The sequence below is a fragment of the Misgurnus anguillicaudatus genome, chromosome 24 (genome assembly GCF_027580225.2).
Source record: "Misgurnus anguillicaudatus chromosome 24, ASM2758022v2, whole genome shotgun sequence".
Taxonomy (NCBI): domain Eukaryota; kingdom Metazoa; phylum Chordata; class Actinopteri; order Cypriniformes; family Cobitidae; genus Misgurnus; species Misgurnus anguillicaudatus.
The window spans coordinates 10,015,852-10,031,253 of NC_073360.2; the positions used below are offsets into that span (position 1 = coordinate 10,015,852).

Consider the following 15,402-nt stretch of genomic DNA (forward strand, 5'->3'; position numbering starts at 1 on the left):
TACGACTGCCACAGAGGGCATTTTTTACAGAATTTAGCAAAAAACAGCCACAGATGCAAAACAAAAGATGTAAATTGGTGGGCTAAATGCTGACTCACACACACACACACACACACACACACACACACACACACACACACACACGCGTGCACAAACACACAGTCACAGTAAAACTTCCTTTCTAATGTTTATATATAAATAAATTCGCAAAATGTATCACTAAAGTAGTGATGTTGAGCAGTTGGCCACATCCAGTGAAATGAATGGGTCTCTATGGGCCTCTGTTGGTCGAATTGATTTATTTCCTAAACTGTAATTCTTTAGTTTTTTCCTAAACACAATATGACCAAATTAAAACGTAACATCTAGACCAATATCTAAAAACAATTTATATCAAATTTAGATAATAATTTATGTGCAATTTTCATACAATACAATTTTTATATTTTATAGGCAAGCTAATGGTGTAGTTGAGGAATTGAGTGGTAAATAGGTACAAAAATACTTCATGTCTCCCAAAACACAGCATTAATGTATAGATGGGAAGTAAACAAAAAATTTATATATTATGTATCATTAAAAATTTATATTTTTTGTAATCACTTTTTTATTTTCTGGTGTCATTTTTACCCCCAAGGAACTATAACGTATACAGGAAAATAGGGGCTTATGAGGGTTAAATAGGGGTGGGAGAAAAAAATCGATTCACCAAACTATCGCGATTCTTTAAAAAAAACGATTTCGAGATCGATTTGTTTACCTCAGAATCGATATATATTTAATTATTTTACTTTTCCAGAGAGGTGGTGGGAAGACGTTGGCCCTGTCCCAAATGGCGCACCTCATGTGGACTTTCGGTCTCGTGGCCTTAAATTGCGCGTGCTCGCTTAGTCCACGAGTCCGTAGGGTGTCCCATCTGTCATTTTTACGCTTTGAAGTGTGCTCATCAGCGCCTCCTTTGCCCCCTTGATGCGGTCTTCAGCGAAGCCTGCTGCAGTGCGGGCTTCGCTGAAGGTAAACAAATCGATCTCGAAATCGTTTTTTTTTAAAGAATCGCGATAGTTTGGTGAATCGATTTTTTCTCCCACCCCTATTTAACCCTCATAAGCCCCTATTTTCCTGTATACGTTATAGTTCCTTGGGGGTAAAAATGACACCAGAAAATAAAAAAGTGATTACAAAAAATATAAATTTTTAATGATACATAATATATCAATTTTTTGTTTACTTCCCATCTATACATTAATGCTGTGTTTTGGAAGACATGAAGTATTTTTGTAGGCTACCTGTTTACCAACCCAGAAGTCCTTGCGAAAGAGCAATCAGACCAATCAGACGACGGAAGGGAGGAGCTCACACTGACGGGCAACTTCTCTACCTATTTCCGGTGTGACGCTCGAGTCTGTCCCAAAATACGACTCCGTTGCACCCACGTGGACTCGCATTAAGGGTCCCTAAAGTCTGGACTACGTGATGTCATCAAAGTGTGGACTCTGAGGAGGACCACAAGTCCGGAGTGTGCCATTTGGGACAGGACCGTTACCGCTTTTATTCCAACAGAGGGCGAAAGTAACGTGTTCTCTGTAGATGATGTCGTATCCGTTTTTCCATTGTCCAATCGAATGAGGGGAGAGGCGGGCCTTACGTTGTGGCGAGGGAAGTTTACAGTTGTTTTGAAGAACCCGACTCCACTTGCTCACTCTCTTCTGTGTTTGTGCACCTCTCACCCTCAAACAAGGTCAGAGCAAATGCCCTCTTTTTAAAGTTTCTGCTTATATGACAGTTAACAGCAAAAGAACGCTCACGCTTGATTGACAAGACAGCTGACTCGGTGATTTTTAAAAGGCAGTGCGTTGCGCCTTGCGTTTCCAAGCGTTTAAAGCGCTTTTGGTGTGATTAACCCCTAATTGTGAAACACGCAAGACTTTTTGAGTTGCTGTGCCTTTCTTCTCAAATGTCTGTTTATAAATCTTATGCCTGCCCGCTGCTGCTCAGTGGTCTAATTTCCGAAATTTACCAGGATGCGCATTCTTGTCTTCATCAGGAGCATATCGATGTGCACGGTGTGTGTGTGTGTGTGTGTGTGTGTGTGTGTGTGTGTGTGTGTGTGTGTGTGCGCGCGTGAGAGAAAGAGAGAGAAAGAGAGAGAGAGAGAGAGAGAGAGAGAGAGAGAGAGAGAGAGAGAGAGAGAGAGAGAGAGAGAGAGAGATACGCTTCTGATACTGTTGTCTTTTTCTAGTTTGTTTCACTAAACTGCATCTCTGCTATTTTAAGCAGTACTTGACATGTACTCAAGGACTTTTTTAACTCCTCAAAAAGAATGGAGTAGCCTAATGGGGACAGCCTTAAATTCAATGTAGAGATATGCAGTATAGTCCTAATACGCTTTTAAATTGTCATAAAAAAATTAACTGTGTTTTTTAGCAGGTAAATCTTGTCGGCTTTATCATTTTAAAAGTAGATCACCACACAAAAAAGTCTGGACACCCCTGGTCTAGACTTTATTAAGCAAACAAAAATCACAATTTAAACAATGAATCGCAATAGCTACAGAATCGGGATATGTATTGAATCAGCACAAAATAATCGGTATACTATTGAATCGCCAGATTAGTGAATCGTCCCAGCCCTAGGGTTAAATAGTAGTCTTGAAATGGTCTCTTAATGTTTTCTGCGGCTGTATATTTTACCTTTAAAGACGTAACTTCTGAAAGGTATTACCCTTTCAGCTCAAAATGATACCTATGTGGTTTGGTTTTTCCATTGTAAGCAATGACATTCCTTATTCATCTACAGGTGTACCACCAGGTGTACCTTTAGTGACTTTAGTAATGTGAAAGGCATATCACAATGCATTGTTGTTTTTCTGTTATTCTGTGTTAATACTATCATTTTCAGAAAAATGGTCCTTGAAATGTTTTAAACAGTCATTGGTGGGCCGGAAGTTGCAAAAGGTCGAGAACCCCTGCTGTAGATCATTGAACCGTTGTCGCTCCATGTCAACAATGATTAATAATTAAGGTTGTTGCAGTAGCAGCGGATCAGCTCACCAATCGGGCTTTCTGCCTCCTGGCTGCGCGCGCACCCTGTAATGTTTGTAAACTTGCAACCCGTCTATACGCTGCCAAACTAGTGCCCGCGGGCCAAAGGTGACCCACAATGACCTTTAATTTGGCCCGTCATGCCACATGAGATAAGGGAAAGGATAAATATCACTGATGCAGATGTTCATATTTAAATTAAACATTTTCTAAAAAGTAACATTTTATGTTTTATTTGTACATTACAAAAATGTCAATTTAAATGAAATGCAAGGAATTAAAGTGAATTTGTTTATGTACATGAATACTTGTTGAAGGTGTATAGCATGCATGCATCACGAAACTCAACAAACTCGGGAATAGGCTAGTAATTGAGAGATCGAGGCAGTGTCACACAGACAAAGGGAAATTTAGAAATTATGGGCAAAATATATATATATATTTTTTTTTTTTTACAAGAGTTAGTATACCTTTGAAAATAAAAGTTATTGTTTAAATGTTAGAAAATTATAAATGAGGAGAATCAGGGCAACTTATAAACACAGCATAATTTACTTTCGGCCCATGCACGGCCCTCAGTCAGGTTCGATTTTTAGCCATTGGTAGGAAAAAGTTTGGGCACCCCTGCACTAGGGAGACACATGCACACTAGTTGGCGCAGTCTTCAGGGCATTATTGTGATTTTTTATAGTGCTCTTTTAATAGGTTATTGTGCAAAGATGCCATTAAAATGCTAAAATGGCAAGGGCCCCTGAATCATGTTTTTTTTATTTCCTAATAAAAAGGTAGATCATACCAGTGAGTTCAACTAAATTTCTGATAACTGAAAAGAAACTGTGGACTTATGGGCCTTTCTCCGTAGATCTTCAGGAAATGGGATGAAGGAAGTCAAGTAATGTCATCAGTGTGATTTTTATTTTATATTAAAGGATTTTTAAATGATGACACAACTTCAGGGCACCACTACTTTCGTTATATATTTTGTAATATGAAATCACCATTTTTTATGTCATTTACATCATACATGTTGTATTTTAAATAGTAGAAGAGCCTGTTTTTGATAATAAAGCACTTCCCCTCTGTACATGACTGTGGGGATGGCAAGCACTTCTGTTGTGCTTGGAATTCTATATAATTAATAAGAAACAAATATTGCCACATTGATGGCTCAAGAAGGTGTTATTGTTCAAATTACATTTTTTGTTTCATTTTAAAATATAAAGAAATTGTAAGTGTTTTTCAAGTGTAATATTTATGTAGAATATTTTCCACAACTACTATTTGAGGGTAATTTAATAATGTATACTTTATTTAAAAAAAAATAGATAAAATAGGTCTAGATAAATGTGTCCCATCTTGTACATTTTTGTTGTGTAGATTTATGCATTTTAAAGAGATTTTAGCCAACATGCGGTCCGTACATACCTCTCCAGTACAGCAGGAGGCGCTCCGCAGCTCTTCAGTCTCCGATAAACCCACTAAAGAAAGAAAGAAGAGCTCGCGTGTGCTGTTTTTGTGTATCCTTATTCCTTAGTTATTTACTTAGTGGTGTGTTTTAAACACAGTCTTTTCTTTGTGTATTTTAGTGTTGAGGTGTTGATTATGATAGATGAGATGGAGGTGATGTGCTGTAAATCAGTAGGAACCGATCTGTCCATGCTGGATATTGATGATTTCATCACAGAAATCTCTCAGCTGAAGAAAGAGGTGGCGTTACTGGAGGCAAAACTGAGTTTAAGAGGAGATGAAGGACTGAAGAGAGAAGTTTGTACAGTTTACGCATTCTTTACATTAGTTATTCTGTGTGTTTGACAACTTCAAATCATTTATAATCTTACTCTGTGTTTGTGTGCGCGTGCATGCGTGTGTGTTATGTTGTGAAGGATGTGGATGTGGTTTGTTGTGAACCTTTAGTGCATGTGACTGTTGGGAGCTCCACAGAGTCTCTGGATTCGGACTGTAACGCTGGAGAACAGCAGCAGACCTCAGTCGAAGTGATGGACTGCAGCGAGCAGATGTTGGAGACGAGAAAAGAAACCACAGCAGAGGAAGATGAGGGCAATCATAATGATGATCATGATATAATTCCTTCAGGTATGTCTCCTCAATTATTGATTTTTACAGTTTTAACTGCTATGTGATTACCTACCTACTGAAAATTCCAGCTAAGACCAGCATAAGCTGGTAGCTGGTTTAAGGTGGCAGTAGCTGGTTTGAGCTGGTCCTCCCAGCCTGGCAAAGCTGGTGGGTCAGCTGGTCTTTCAGCCTGACCTGCTAAGTCCAGCTAGACCAGCTTAAAAAGTGACCAAAACACAGCAAGACCAGCTTAAAAAGTGACCAAAATACAGCTAGACCAGCTTGCTTCACCAGCAAAACCAAGCTGGGAGACCAACTAAAACCAGCTCACCAGCATATGCTGGTCCTAGCTGGATTTTTTTAGTAGGGCTTGTATTATAAAAGGGGGTTTTAAGTCACAAACCTCACTAACCACATACAAAAACAAATGAAAGGCTAAAATTAGAGGTCGACTGATAGTGGATTTTACCCTACATTGGTCCCTACTTGCTAATAATCGATTAATCGACCGTTAGTTTTTTAAGTCGATACTGGATAAAAAAACAAACATAACACTTAAAGTGAAACAGTGCTGAAGTGTATTTGAAAGGTAATTAAACAACAGTACTGAACCATGAAAATGTGCTAAATTAAATAAATGCATAAATAAAAATATATCAATTATATTAATAAGAATTGACGTAAATAATACTGTGAAATACTCCCACTGGTAAAATTTAAATTACATACATTGATATTATATGTTTAGTCTTTTGCTTCTGTTTTAACATTTAATGAATATCTAATCAAAATAACAGAAGATGTATTGCAGTATTGATAAAAAAAGAACTGAATTCAGATCTTGATTTGTTTATGTTAATGTAGCTGACAGCTGCATACAGTTCGCTTTCTTTCATTATTAACTTAAAACTTGGATAAATCATGGATAAAAGTAACCAGCTGAATATAAACGAATGCAAATCAATGATAATAATCATTTATCACTTCATAATGCTATTAAGCAACGGACAAACTCGGAAAAACTATCGGCATGGATTTTTTGCAGATAGCCTATTGTTCCACCAATGAACTATCGGCAATGAAAAATCCATGCCGATAGTTTTTCAGAGTAACTAAAATCAAAAAGGAGTATGGAAAATCGTCAATACTTTTTGAGCAACAGGCATGTAGGTTTTAAAAGACACACAAAAGTGTTTTTTCTCATTGTAGAAGTGTCACCATATAATGCCACAAGGATTGTGGAGGTCTTTGTAGAAATAAAAATGTCCATTTGACTCCCCTCTTAAACAGTGAAATACTCGCTCAGTAAATATTCATGCATTGCATTTAAATATTTTGTCTTTGATCAGTATTTATGTTTGTATTAGAGATGCGATGATAAATGCACATATACACTAATAATACCTAGATGATAACGATTCTGAATCGCACAGCCGATATTATGCACAGCTATTTCATATAGAGGAGATCGGGGCACAGCCTAACGCTTTGTGGTTTTGGCTCAATCATTCAAACAATATATGAGTTTGATTAATTATTGAACTATGCATTGCATTTAAATATTTTGTCTTTGATCAGTATTTATGTTTGTATTAGGGATGCGACGATAAATGCACATATACACTAATCATTCCTGGACGATAACGATTCTGAATCGCACAGTCGATATTATGCACAGCTATTTCATGTAGAGGAGAACGGGGCACAACGGAACCCTTTGTGGTTTTGGCTCAATCATTCAAACAATATATGAGTTTGATTAATTATATTTTTACACAAGCAACACACACATCTCTGCTACAAATAAACATTTGAAGTTTGTTTCTATTACTTACCATTCTTGGACAATTACACCAAACGTGACAAAAGTGCAAACGTTACAACTTACCCCATAGGTGGGGTTAATAGTAACAGGCAGGGGTTAGTTGTAACACTTGCTGAAAATTAAGTTTGCAGGCAAATATTTCAATACTATTTTGTCTATATACTTGAAGTTGGTTTTGTTTATGTATCTGTCTATAATGGCAGGTATTTACACTATTCATCCCTTTTCTAACAATAGTTCAATTATAAATAGATACGAAGGTCTAAATATGTGAGAAAAAGCAGCACAATTATGAGAAAACATTTTTTAATTTGACCCAGTCGCTAAAAACTATACTACAGTTTCAAAATCAAATTCTGAGATAGTAAGCAGCATAGTCATTATTTTAGCCATTCATTTCATTATGATTTCAATCTTTGACGTGACTTTATTAAATCAATATTAAAGATATGAACAAAAATCTATTTGACACACGATTTTCGATAAGACAAGCACATTTATTTTGTTGGCAGCCAGCAATCATTCATGTGTAGCCTATTTAATTCATTATAAAATAATTATGCTAACGTTAGTGATTTTCATATCGTAAGTGCTGAGGGGTTAGTTGTAACACAGCATTACAATTAACCCCGCTGGGTCAAAATATTTTCAAACCCACCAAAAAAGTTGCTAAAAGCTGCAGACATATTTCAAAATGATGCTATGTTTTAGTCAACAAGACACTGATTAATATGACAAAGCATTGGATTTGGTATCTTACACAGTACACCCAACTCAGAAACCGAAAAAAAAAACATAAGATGAAAACATTTACTTACATGCCACCAAAACACTCATTCATCAATAACGCTCTGGAAAAACATTATACATTTCCAATCATTTGCGGGAGATCGTCTTTTGGCAGCGTGAAAAAATACCGGAAAACCAAAACGCTCAACCTTGTGCAACAATGTAAACAGTCCGTGTTACAATTAACCCCGCGTTAGTTTTTGCCCCGTGCACCCCTACTACGGCTTTTGATAAGTAAATAAGTCATTATCAATCTGAAATCACTGTTAGTTTAAGTTGTTTATTACATGCATTTGAAAAAGCAACACTCGTCAAACATAATCATTATACATATTCTTTATTATCATGAAAATACCTAAAAAGGTTTGAAGATCAGCAATGTAAATATATCCTTCAAGGAATATTCCATTTTCTTAAAAGAAAAATCCAGATAATTTACTCACCACCATGTCATCCAAAATGTTGGTGTCTTTCTTTGTTCAGTCGAGAAGAAATTATGTTTTTTGAGGAAAACATTGCAGGATTTTTCTCATTTTGATGGACACCGAAACTTGACACTTGACTCAACACTTAACAGTTTTTTTCAACGGAGTTTCAAAGGACTATAAACAATCCCAAACGCGGCATAAGGGTCTTATCTAGCAAAACGATTGTCATTTTTGACAAGAAAAATAAAAAATATGCACTAAGTTTTAAACTACAACTTCTCATATTCCTCCGGTCCTGAAAGCGTCAGCTTGACCTCACGCAATACGTCATGACGTCAAGAGGTCACAGAGGATGAACGCGAAACTACGCCCCAGTGTTTACAAGTGTTGAGAAAGAGGACCGTTCCTACATTGTTGTATGTCAACTGATACGAATTAATGTCTTTGTGTCAGTTTATTTTTTACAATGGTCCGCAAATGTCCATTTTATATATGCAACACGTGACCTCCCTACGTCACTACGCATTTACGTTAGGTCGCGCTGGACCGGACCCAGACGAAAAGTTGTGGTTTAAAAGTGCATTTTTTATTTTTCTTGTCAAAAATGACAATCGTTTCGCTAGATAAGACCATTATGCCTCGTTTGGGATTGTTTATAGTCCTTTGAACCTCCGTTGATAAAAACTGTTACGTGTTTAGTTAAGTGTTAAGTGTTGGTGTCCATTAAAGTCCATTAAAATGAGAAAAATCCTGCAATGTTTTCCTCAAAAAACATAATTTCTTCTCGACTGAACAAAGAAAGACATCAACATTTTGGATGACATGGTGGTGAGTGAATTGTCTGGATTTTTCTTTTGGGAAAATGGACTATTCCTTTAAGCCATTTCCTGGAGCTGCGTGTGTATGGTTCTTCTTCTGCAGTGCATATTGAGTTTCTGCACAAGAGCACCCTAAAGCAATAAACCCCGAGAGGCGTTGGGTTGCCAGTGCATTTTATAGCAGCTAAGGGGCGTTGTTAGGCACGACGCGAAGCGGAGTGCCTGAACCCCCTTAGCTGTTGTGGGGTGCACTGGTGGCCCAGCGCTTCGAGGGGTTTATTGCGTTTATAAAACGGTTACTTCATATGCATAAAGTTAGCGGGATTTTATAAAATAAAACACAAATAAGTTGTAATTATATTAGTATAAATATTACTCTTCCGCCAAACAAAGTAGTTCCTCAGAATCAAGTGTGACTGAAACAGAGCGCAGTTCACAAACAACACAGACGCAGCAAAGATACAATGAAAATATGATTAAAGACGGTGGTGTTTATTTTATAAATCACCATTCATCTAATTTATACATTAACATTTATATTGTGCTGTTGAAGTGATGATCAAATATGCTTGTAAGCATATGCTGAACTCTTTCCCCGTCAGCGTTTTTTTTTAAGTTGCCACCCGGTTTAGTTTAATGCCTTACAGAAAAATTATCTTCTTTAAATAAACATAAATATAAAATGAAAGAACAGACCATCCGCTTTCAAACAACAACAACAACAAAAAGTTTCATCCTACCTTAATTTGTTATCTTATCAGTTATCACCTCTCAAATTTTCAGCTAAAAGCGGAGATAATTCCATTTTTGTGAAGAACTTTAGTAAGAAATCATCAGATTCAGACATGAACACACTGATACTACACGGTGTTTTCAGTGAATGCGTCAGTGTTTAAGTTGGGAAAGATCGCCACCCAGTGGATAATAGCGGGCGTATGAACTTAGTTATAAACTCCTCAGACAACGTTTTCTCTTTATTGACGAGATGACTCAACAGTATTTATTGACATTTATTTGGATATCGCCATTAATTGTGCAATTGTAGACAAATTAAAAATATGATTAAAGACTGTTGTGTTTATTCTCATAAATCAGTACACAGCAACAGTGGCGCAGTGACACTTATGTAATGTGGTCTGAACCGTGAGGTTACCGGTGTATTTTATCACGGCTTAGAACGCGTTTCAACCAATCAGAATGAAGAACCAGAACTGCCCGTTTTATAATCTGGCTTTTGGATGTAGCGGCTTTTCACATAATTGATTGAAAATCATCTGCTGATTTATCAATGCATCCCTAGTTTGTAGGGCTGTAACGATTAAACATGCAAATGCGCGTTTTCCCAATGAATGAATTTTAACGAATTACGGTGAAATCCCGGCACATCCGAAAGCCAGGGGGGGCTCTCATGCAGAAACTCCCTTTGTGCCACAGAAGAAGTAGCATTACAAATGCTATTCCAGGAAATGTCCACAGGAATATTTATATTGCTGTTCTTCAAATAGTTTCAGTTATTTTCATAATAATAAAGAATATTTTGAATGATTTTTATTTAACAAGTGTTGCTTTTTTAATTGCACGTTATAAATGACTCCGACTCGTAATGATTTTAGATTGAGAGACTGCATCAGAGAAGTGAATATAGAAAAAAATACTTTGTGTAAATATGAATGAAAAGAGAATTTAATTGTTTCATGTTTTTTTCAGATGTGAAGAGTGAGTCATGTGATGGAGAAACACCATCGACATCAGAAGAGCGACTGACAGCAGAAACTCAAGAGAAGAAACTTCATTCAGAAGAGCACATAGATCAGCAATTTAACTGTGATCAGTGTGGGATGGTTTGTGTCTCTTCTTCTACTTTGAACATTCACATGAAGACACACACTGCCGAAAAATCTTTCAACTGCAGTGAATGTGACAAATATTTCAGCAGCAAGCACAGTCTTGATCTTCATAAGAGAATTCACTCAGGAAAAAAACCATACGAGTGTCCTCACTGTGAGATCAGATTCAGACAAAAAGGCGATCTGAAGAGACACGTGCGTTTACACACCAATGAGAAACCGCATCAGTGCAGTGAATGTGGAAAAAACTTGGATTCAGGTTCATTGAAACCACAGCAAAATATTCACTCAGAAGATAAACCTTTTCAGTGTTCAGACTGTAATAAATGTTTCCATCGGAAATCTTACCTGACGGTCCACGAGAGAATTCACACTGGAGAGAAACCTTACGTCTGCCCTCACTGTGGAAAGGGCTTCTCCAATTCGTCTTATTTCAGAGTTCATCAACGAGTTCACACTGGAGAAAAACCATATAAATGTAGTGTTTGTGACAAGAGTTTTAATCAACGTGACAATTTAGTGTCACACCAGAGAATTCATACAGGTGAAAAACCTTACAAATGCTCTCAGTGCGATAAGACGTTTACTCAGTCGAGTTCCCTTAAAACCCATCAGAGAGTTCACACCGGAGAGAAACCTCACGTCTGCTCTGATTGTGGAAAGAGTTTCTCTAATGCATCTCATTACAGAGCTCATCAGAGAGTTCATACCGGAGAGAAACCTCATCAATGTAGTGTTTGTGAGAAGAGTTTCAGTCAACGGGACAATTTAGTAAGACACCAGAGAACTCACACAGGTGAAAAACCTTTCAAGTGTTCTCAGTGTGATAAGACGTTTACTCAATCTAGTTCCTTAAAAACCCATCAGAGACTTCATACAGGAGAGAAACCTTACGTCTGCTCTGTGTGTGAAAAGAGCTTCTCTAATCCATCTCATTACAGAGCTCATCAGAGAGTTCATACCGGAGAGAAACCTTACCACTGCTCCATCTGTGAAGAGAAATTTGCTTTATTGGGAAGTTTTCGGAATCATCAGAAGAAACACGCGAAGGAACAAGCTACAGTGAAAACTGAACTTTCATGCAAAGTGGAATCCGATAACACTGTGTAATGCAGTGAATGTAGTTGTGTGTTTTGGGGGGAACAAGGCAAAAGATATTGTCTTGAAGAATTAATGAAATGTACAGCAGTTTTTTTATATTAATGACTTCTTATGTTTTTCTCACTTACAAGTGTATGTAAAGTAGAGTTTAATGATCCATTTTTTTAGTTCACCCAAAATTGAAAATTCTGTCATCATTTACTCACTCTCATGTTGTTACAAAAACATTTTTTTTTGTTCTGATGAACACAAAGGAAGATATTTAGAAAATGTTTGTAACCAAATCACTCAAGCCCCAATTGACATCCATAGTAGGGAAAAGAATACTGTGAAAGTGAATGGGGCTTCTGAAACTATCTTCCTTTGTGTTCATCAGAACCAATGATGAATGATGAAGTAAATGATGACAGAATTTTCATTTTCAGATGAACGTTTTGTACCCTAATAGTTTAGATGCTTCAAAATTAAATGCATTCACAACCGTTATCTGTATTATTATGTTAGACATATTATTTTGTGTTATTTCTGTTTGCTTTTGAGAACTTGTTTATAAACAATGTGTTGTCTAATGACAAAAAAAAAACAATAAAGCTGCAAGCATAATATACAATCAGTTACACACATACAAAACACTGATGCCCATTACACTGTAAAACCCGATAAGTTAACTCAACTTAAACCATTTGAGGAAGCCGATTGCCTTACTGTAAACTTTAAATTATAAGTGCATATGATTAAAAATGTTTGAGTTACCTTTACTCAAATATATTAAGTTTGCTTACGTTCATACCACTCAAATGGTTTTAGTTCACTTAATACATTTTATTTAGTTCATACAACTATATAGCTACTCAAATGGTTCGAAGAAACCGATTGCCTTAAATGGTTTAAGTTGACGTAACTCAAATTAATAAGTTCACACAACTATATAGCTATTTAAATCATCTTTAAATAAGAAGTAAATCATTAATACTGAATTGTTGTATAGTATTATAATTAGTGTATTTTTTCCAAGAGGAAGAAATAAGAGGAATTTTGCTCACCCTCCTCGAGTCACTTCTTTCTAGAACGAATGAATGCGCCCTCGGCTTTAATTTTATAGATCTTATCTGACTTATTCTGCAAGATTGTAAACCCTTCTTCATAACAAGAAAATAGATATTCATGATATAACATTATCCTCTATCTATTTAATTTATTATTTTTATAATATCATATTGTATTGTATTAAAATGTATTAAATCAAATTAATAATGCAATTAAGTTTAGTCTGAGCACAAGTTTATTACTTTTAGTACAGATAGCTCTTGCCTGTCAGGGGGGCGTTCCCCTAAGTGCGTGACATGAAAACTATCACAAATACACATACGTGTATTTAAAATATATATATTTTAAAGCAGTTTTTCTGGTTTACAGTTTCAACATTATTATAATAATAAAAATAATGTTATATTATTTTATTACATCGTTCTGTAAGAGTAATATATAATTCTGTCAATAAACAAATCTGTGCAGGTTTGCCACGATACAGCGAGACGTCATCGCCACGTCATACAACAACACGGAAATGATACAGTCATGCTGGTGCCGCTTTGTTTATAAGAAACATTCACACTTAGTTAATCGTGCACTAGTTAAAACTACAGATAGCTATATATAAATAAATGATGTGCTATCTGTTGATTAAGCGTGCCAGTGAGTAACATAGCTGCTGCTTTATTAAGAAAGAAGAAAGCGGCTGTATGTTGTGTGTTTGTTGCTGTTATGGATCAATATTCATTGGTGAAAGTCATTGGCGGGGGATCTTTTGGTCGAGCTTTGTTGGTTCAACGAGTGAACCACGAGGAGAAATATGTAATAAAGGAAATACGACTTCCAAAGGTAATAAACACGGAAGTGTTAAACGTTAAAAACATGCATAAAAATGAATCATGCATGCCGCGCAGTCTATAATAATGTTTTATATGAACATAACGCAGACTGAATCTGCTATGAGGAAGAGCAGAAGAGAAGCTGTGCTCCTGTCCAAAATTAAGCATCCAAATATTGTGGCATTCGTAGACTCCTTTGAAGGTTTGTAAGGGTGTTGTGCACAAACTACTTACATTTCTTGATATTTAAAGATCTGAATAAACACGTGTACTCTCACTGTCTGTCTTCAGCTGATGGTCATTTATATATTGTAATGGAGTTCTGCAGTGGTGGAGATCTTCTTCAAAGAATACAACAGCAAAAGAATGAGCTGTTTTCTGAAAACATGGTATGACAAAGATGATGTATAACTTGTGTTTTGGCTTTTAAGAAAATTGCAGTCTATTTTTATATAAATGTAAATTCTCTGTCCATAAGATCCTGAAGTGGTTTGCACAGATGTGTCTCGCCACTAAATACATTCACTACAAGAGAGTCCTTCACAGGGATTTAAAATCAAAGGTACACAAATTCACTTGATAGCAGAATAGCAAGAAGATAGTATTTTTATACAGTGGACCCAAAAAGTATATACAGACATAAGTCAGACTTAAAAGCAAAATTAATATACACTTTTCAATAAGGTTGTATTTCTTAACAACTAGTAGCATAAGCTAACATGAACTAGCAATGAATAAAACGTATATTTATTATTTGTTACATTACATTTATTAATCTGAATCATGTTAATTTCGTCATTTACTAATATATTTATTAAATCAACCATTGTTACTGTTAACATTCATTAATGCACTAAAAACTAAAATTAATAACTGCTAGCATTAAGAAAGGGATAATGCATAGACAGCAGGTTGTTATCGCAGATATATAAGCCCCGACAGTGTGATCAGGTCCCACAGCGACCTGAAGGGGGGCAGGGGCTTATTTCGCAATAACAACCGGCGGCCTGTACATTATCCTGCTTATTACACGACTATTTACCTCATAAGTACGGTAAGCAACATTAAATATTGATTTGAAATACCTTTCATGAGGAAAACCTGTTTATTTTCTGTTTTAAGATAAGACGAGACGTTCAAATGTCACGAACATACTATATGGTTTAATAATTTGTAAATATAATGTCATATATGTTATTAAAAGACATATTCATATTTATTTTTTGTGTAATATTAAACTCTACCTGTCAAAATTATTTGCAGCATCCGGGTTACAGTGTGTTATTAGTTTTGAACGATTGTTATGTAAGGAATAATTGACGACGGGCCATTGAATTATAAGAAAATAATGCACACCCAAGGTGCAATGCGGCATGACGCGAAGTGGAGTGCCTTTACTCCGTGAGTGTGCATTAGTTTCAAATAATTCATAGGGGCGGAGTCAATTATTCCTCTTATACCACAGTTACCACAAACATTGCTCTGGTGCCTATTTTTAAGACATTTGACAAGTTAGGTGTGCGGTTATCAGAAATTAATGCATTCCCACGGAACATTTCTCAGCCAATCAGAATACAGCATTCAACAGACCCGTGGTATAACTGGG

At 36.2% G+C, this 15,402-nt stretch overlaps 2 protein-coding genes across 4 annotated transcripts in view; both read left to right on the forward strand.

The window, feature by feature from the left end:
* Positions 1 to 4,492: 4,492 nt before the first annotated feature.
* On the forward strand, positions 4,493 to 12,723 carry LOC129437662 (uncharacterized). The gene is made up of 3 exons (XM_055195930.2): positions 4,493 to 4,805; positions 4,925 to 5,135; positions 10,685 to 12,723. Exons 1-3 carry the CDS (start codon positions 4,644 to 4,646, stop codon positions 11,932 to 11,934), a joined length of 1,623 nt encoding a protein of 540 aa, XP_055051905.2. The 5' UTR covers positions 4,493 to 4,643; the 3' UTR covers positions 11,935 to 12,723.
* A 743-nt stretch (positions 12,724 to 13,466) lies between these two features.
* Positions 13,467 to 15,402, forward strand: part of nek3 (NIMA related kinase 3) — a 31,153-nt gene continuing 29,217 nt past the window's right edge. For 2 of the 3 annotated variants that reach the window (XM_055195932.2, XM_073862788.1), the window contains exons 1-4: positions 13,467 to 13,806; positions 13,905 to 13,998; positions 14,088 to 14,185; positions 14,275 to 14,358. In XM_055195932.2, the coding sequence (XP_055051907.2) occupies positions 13,690 to 13,806; positions 13,905 to 13,998; positions 14,088 to 14,185; positions 14,275 to 14,358 (393 nt within the window). In that variant the 5' untranslated portion in view covers positions 13,467 to 13,689. The remainder of the gene's footprint in view (positions 13,807 to 13,904; positions 13,999 to 14,087; positions 14,186 to 14,274; positions 14,359 to 15,402) is intronic. The other variant, XM_055195931.2, reaches the window with a different exon arrangement.

Excerpts from the sequence above, each read along its gene's own strand:
- LOC129437662 (XM_055195930.2), top strand. The coding sequence starts at position 4,644 with ATGATAGATGAGATGGAGGTGATGTGCTGTAAATCAGTAGGAACCGAT. Across the intron at positions 4,806-4,924 it reads ATGAAGGACTGAAGAGAGAA|GATGTGGATGTGGTTTGTTG; the intron begins GTTTGTACAGTT and ends TATGTTGTGAAG. Across the intron at positions 5,136-10,684 it reads TCATGATATAATTCCTTCAG|ATGTGAAGAGTGAGTCATGT; the intron begins GTATGTCTCCTC and ends TGTTTTTTTCAG.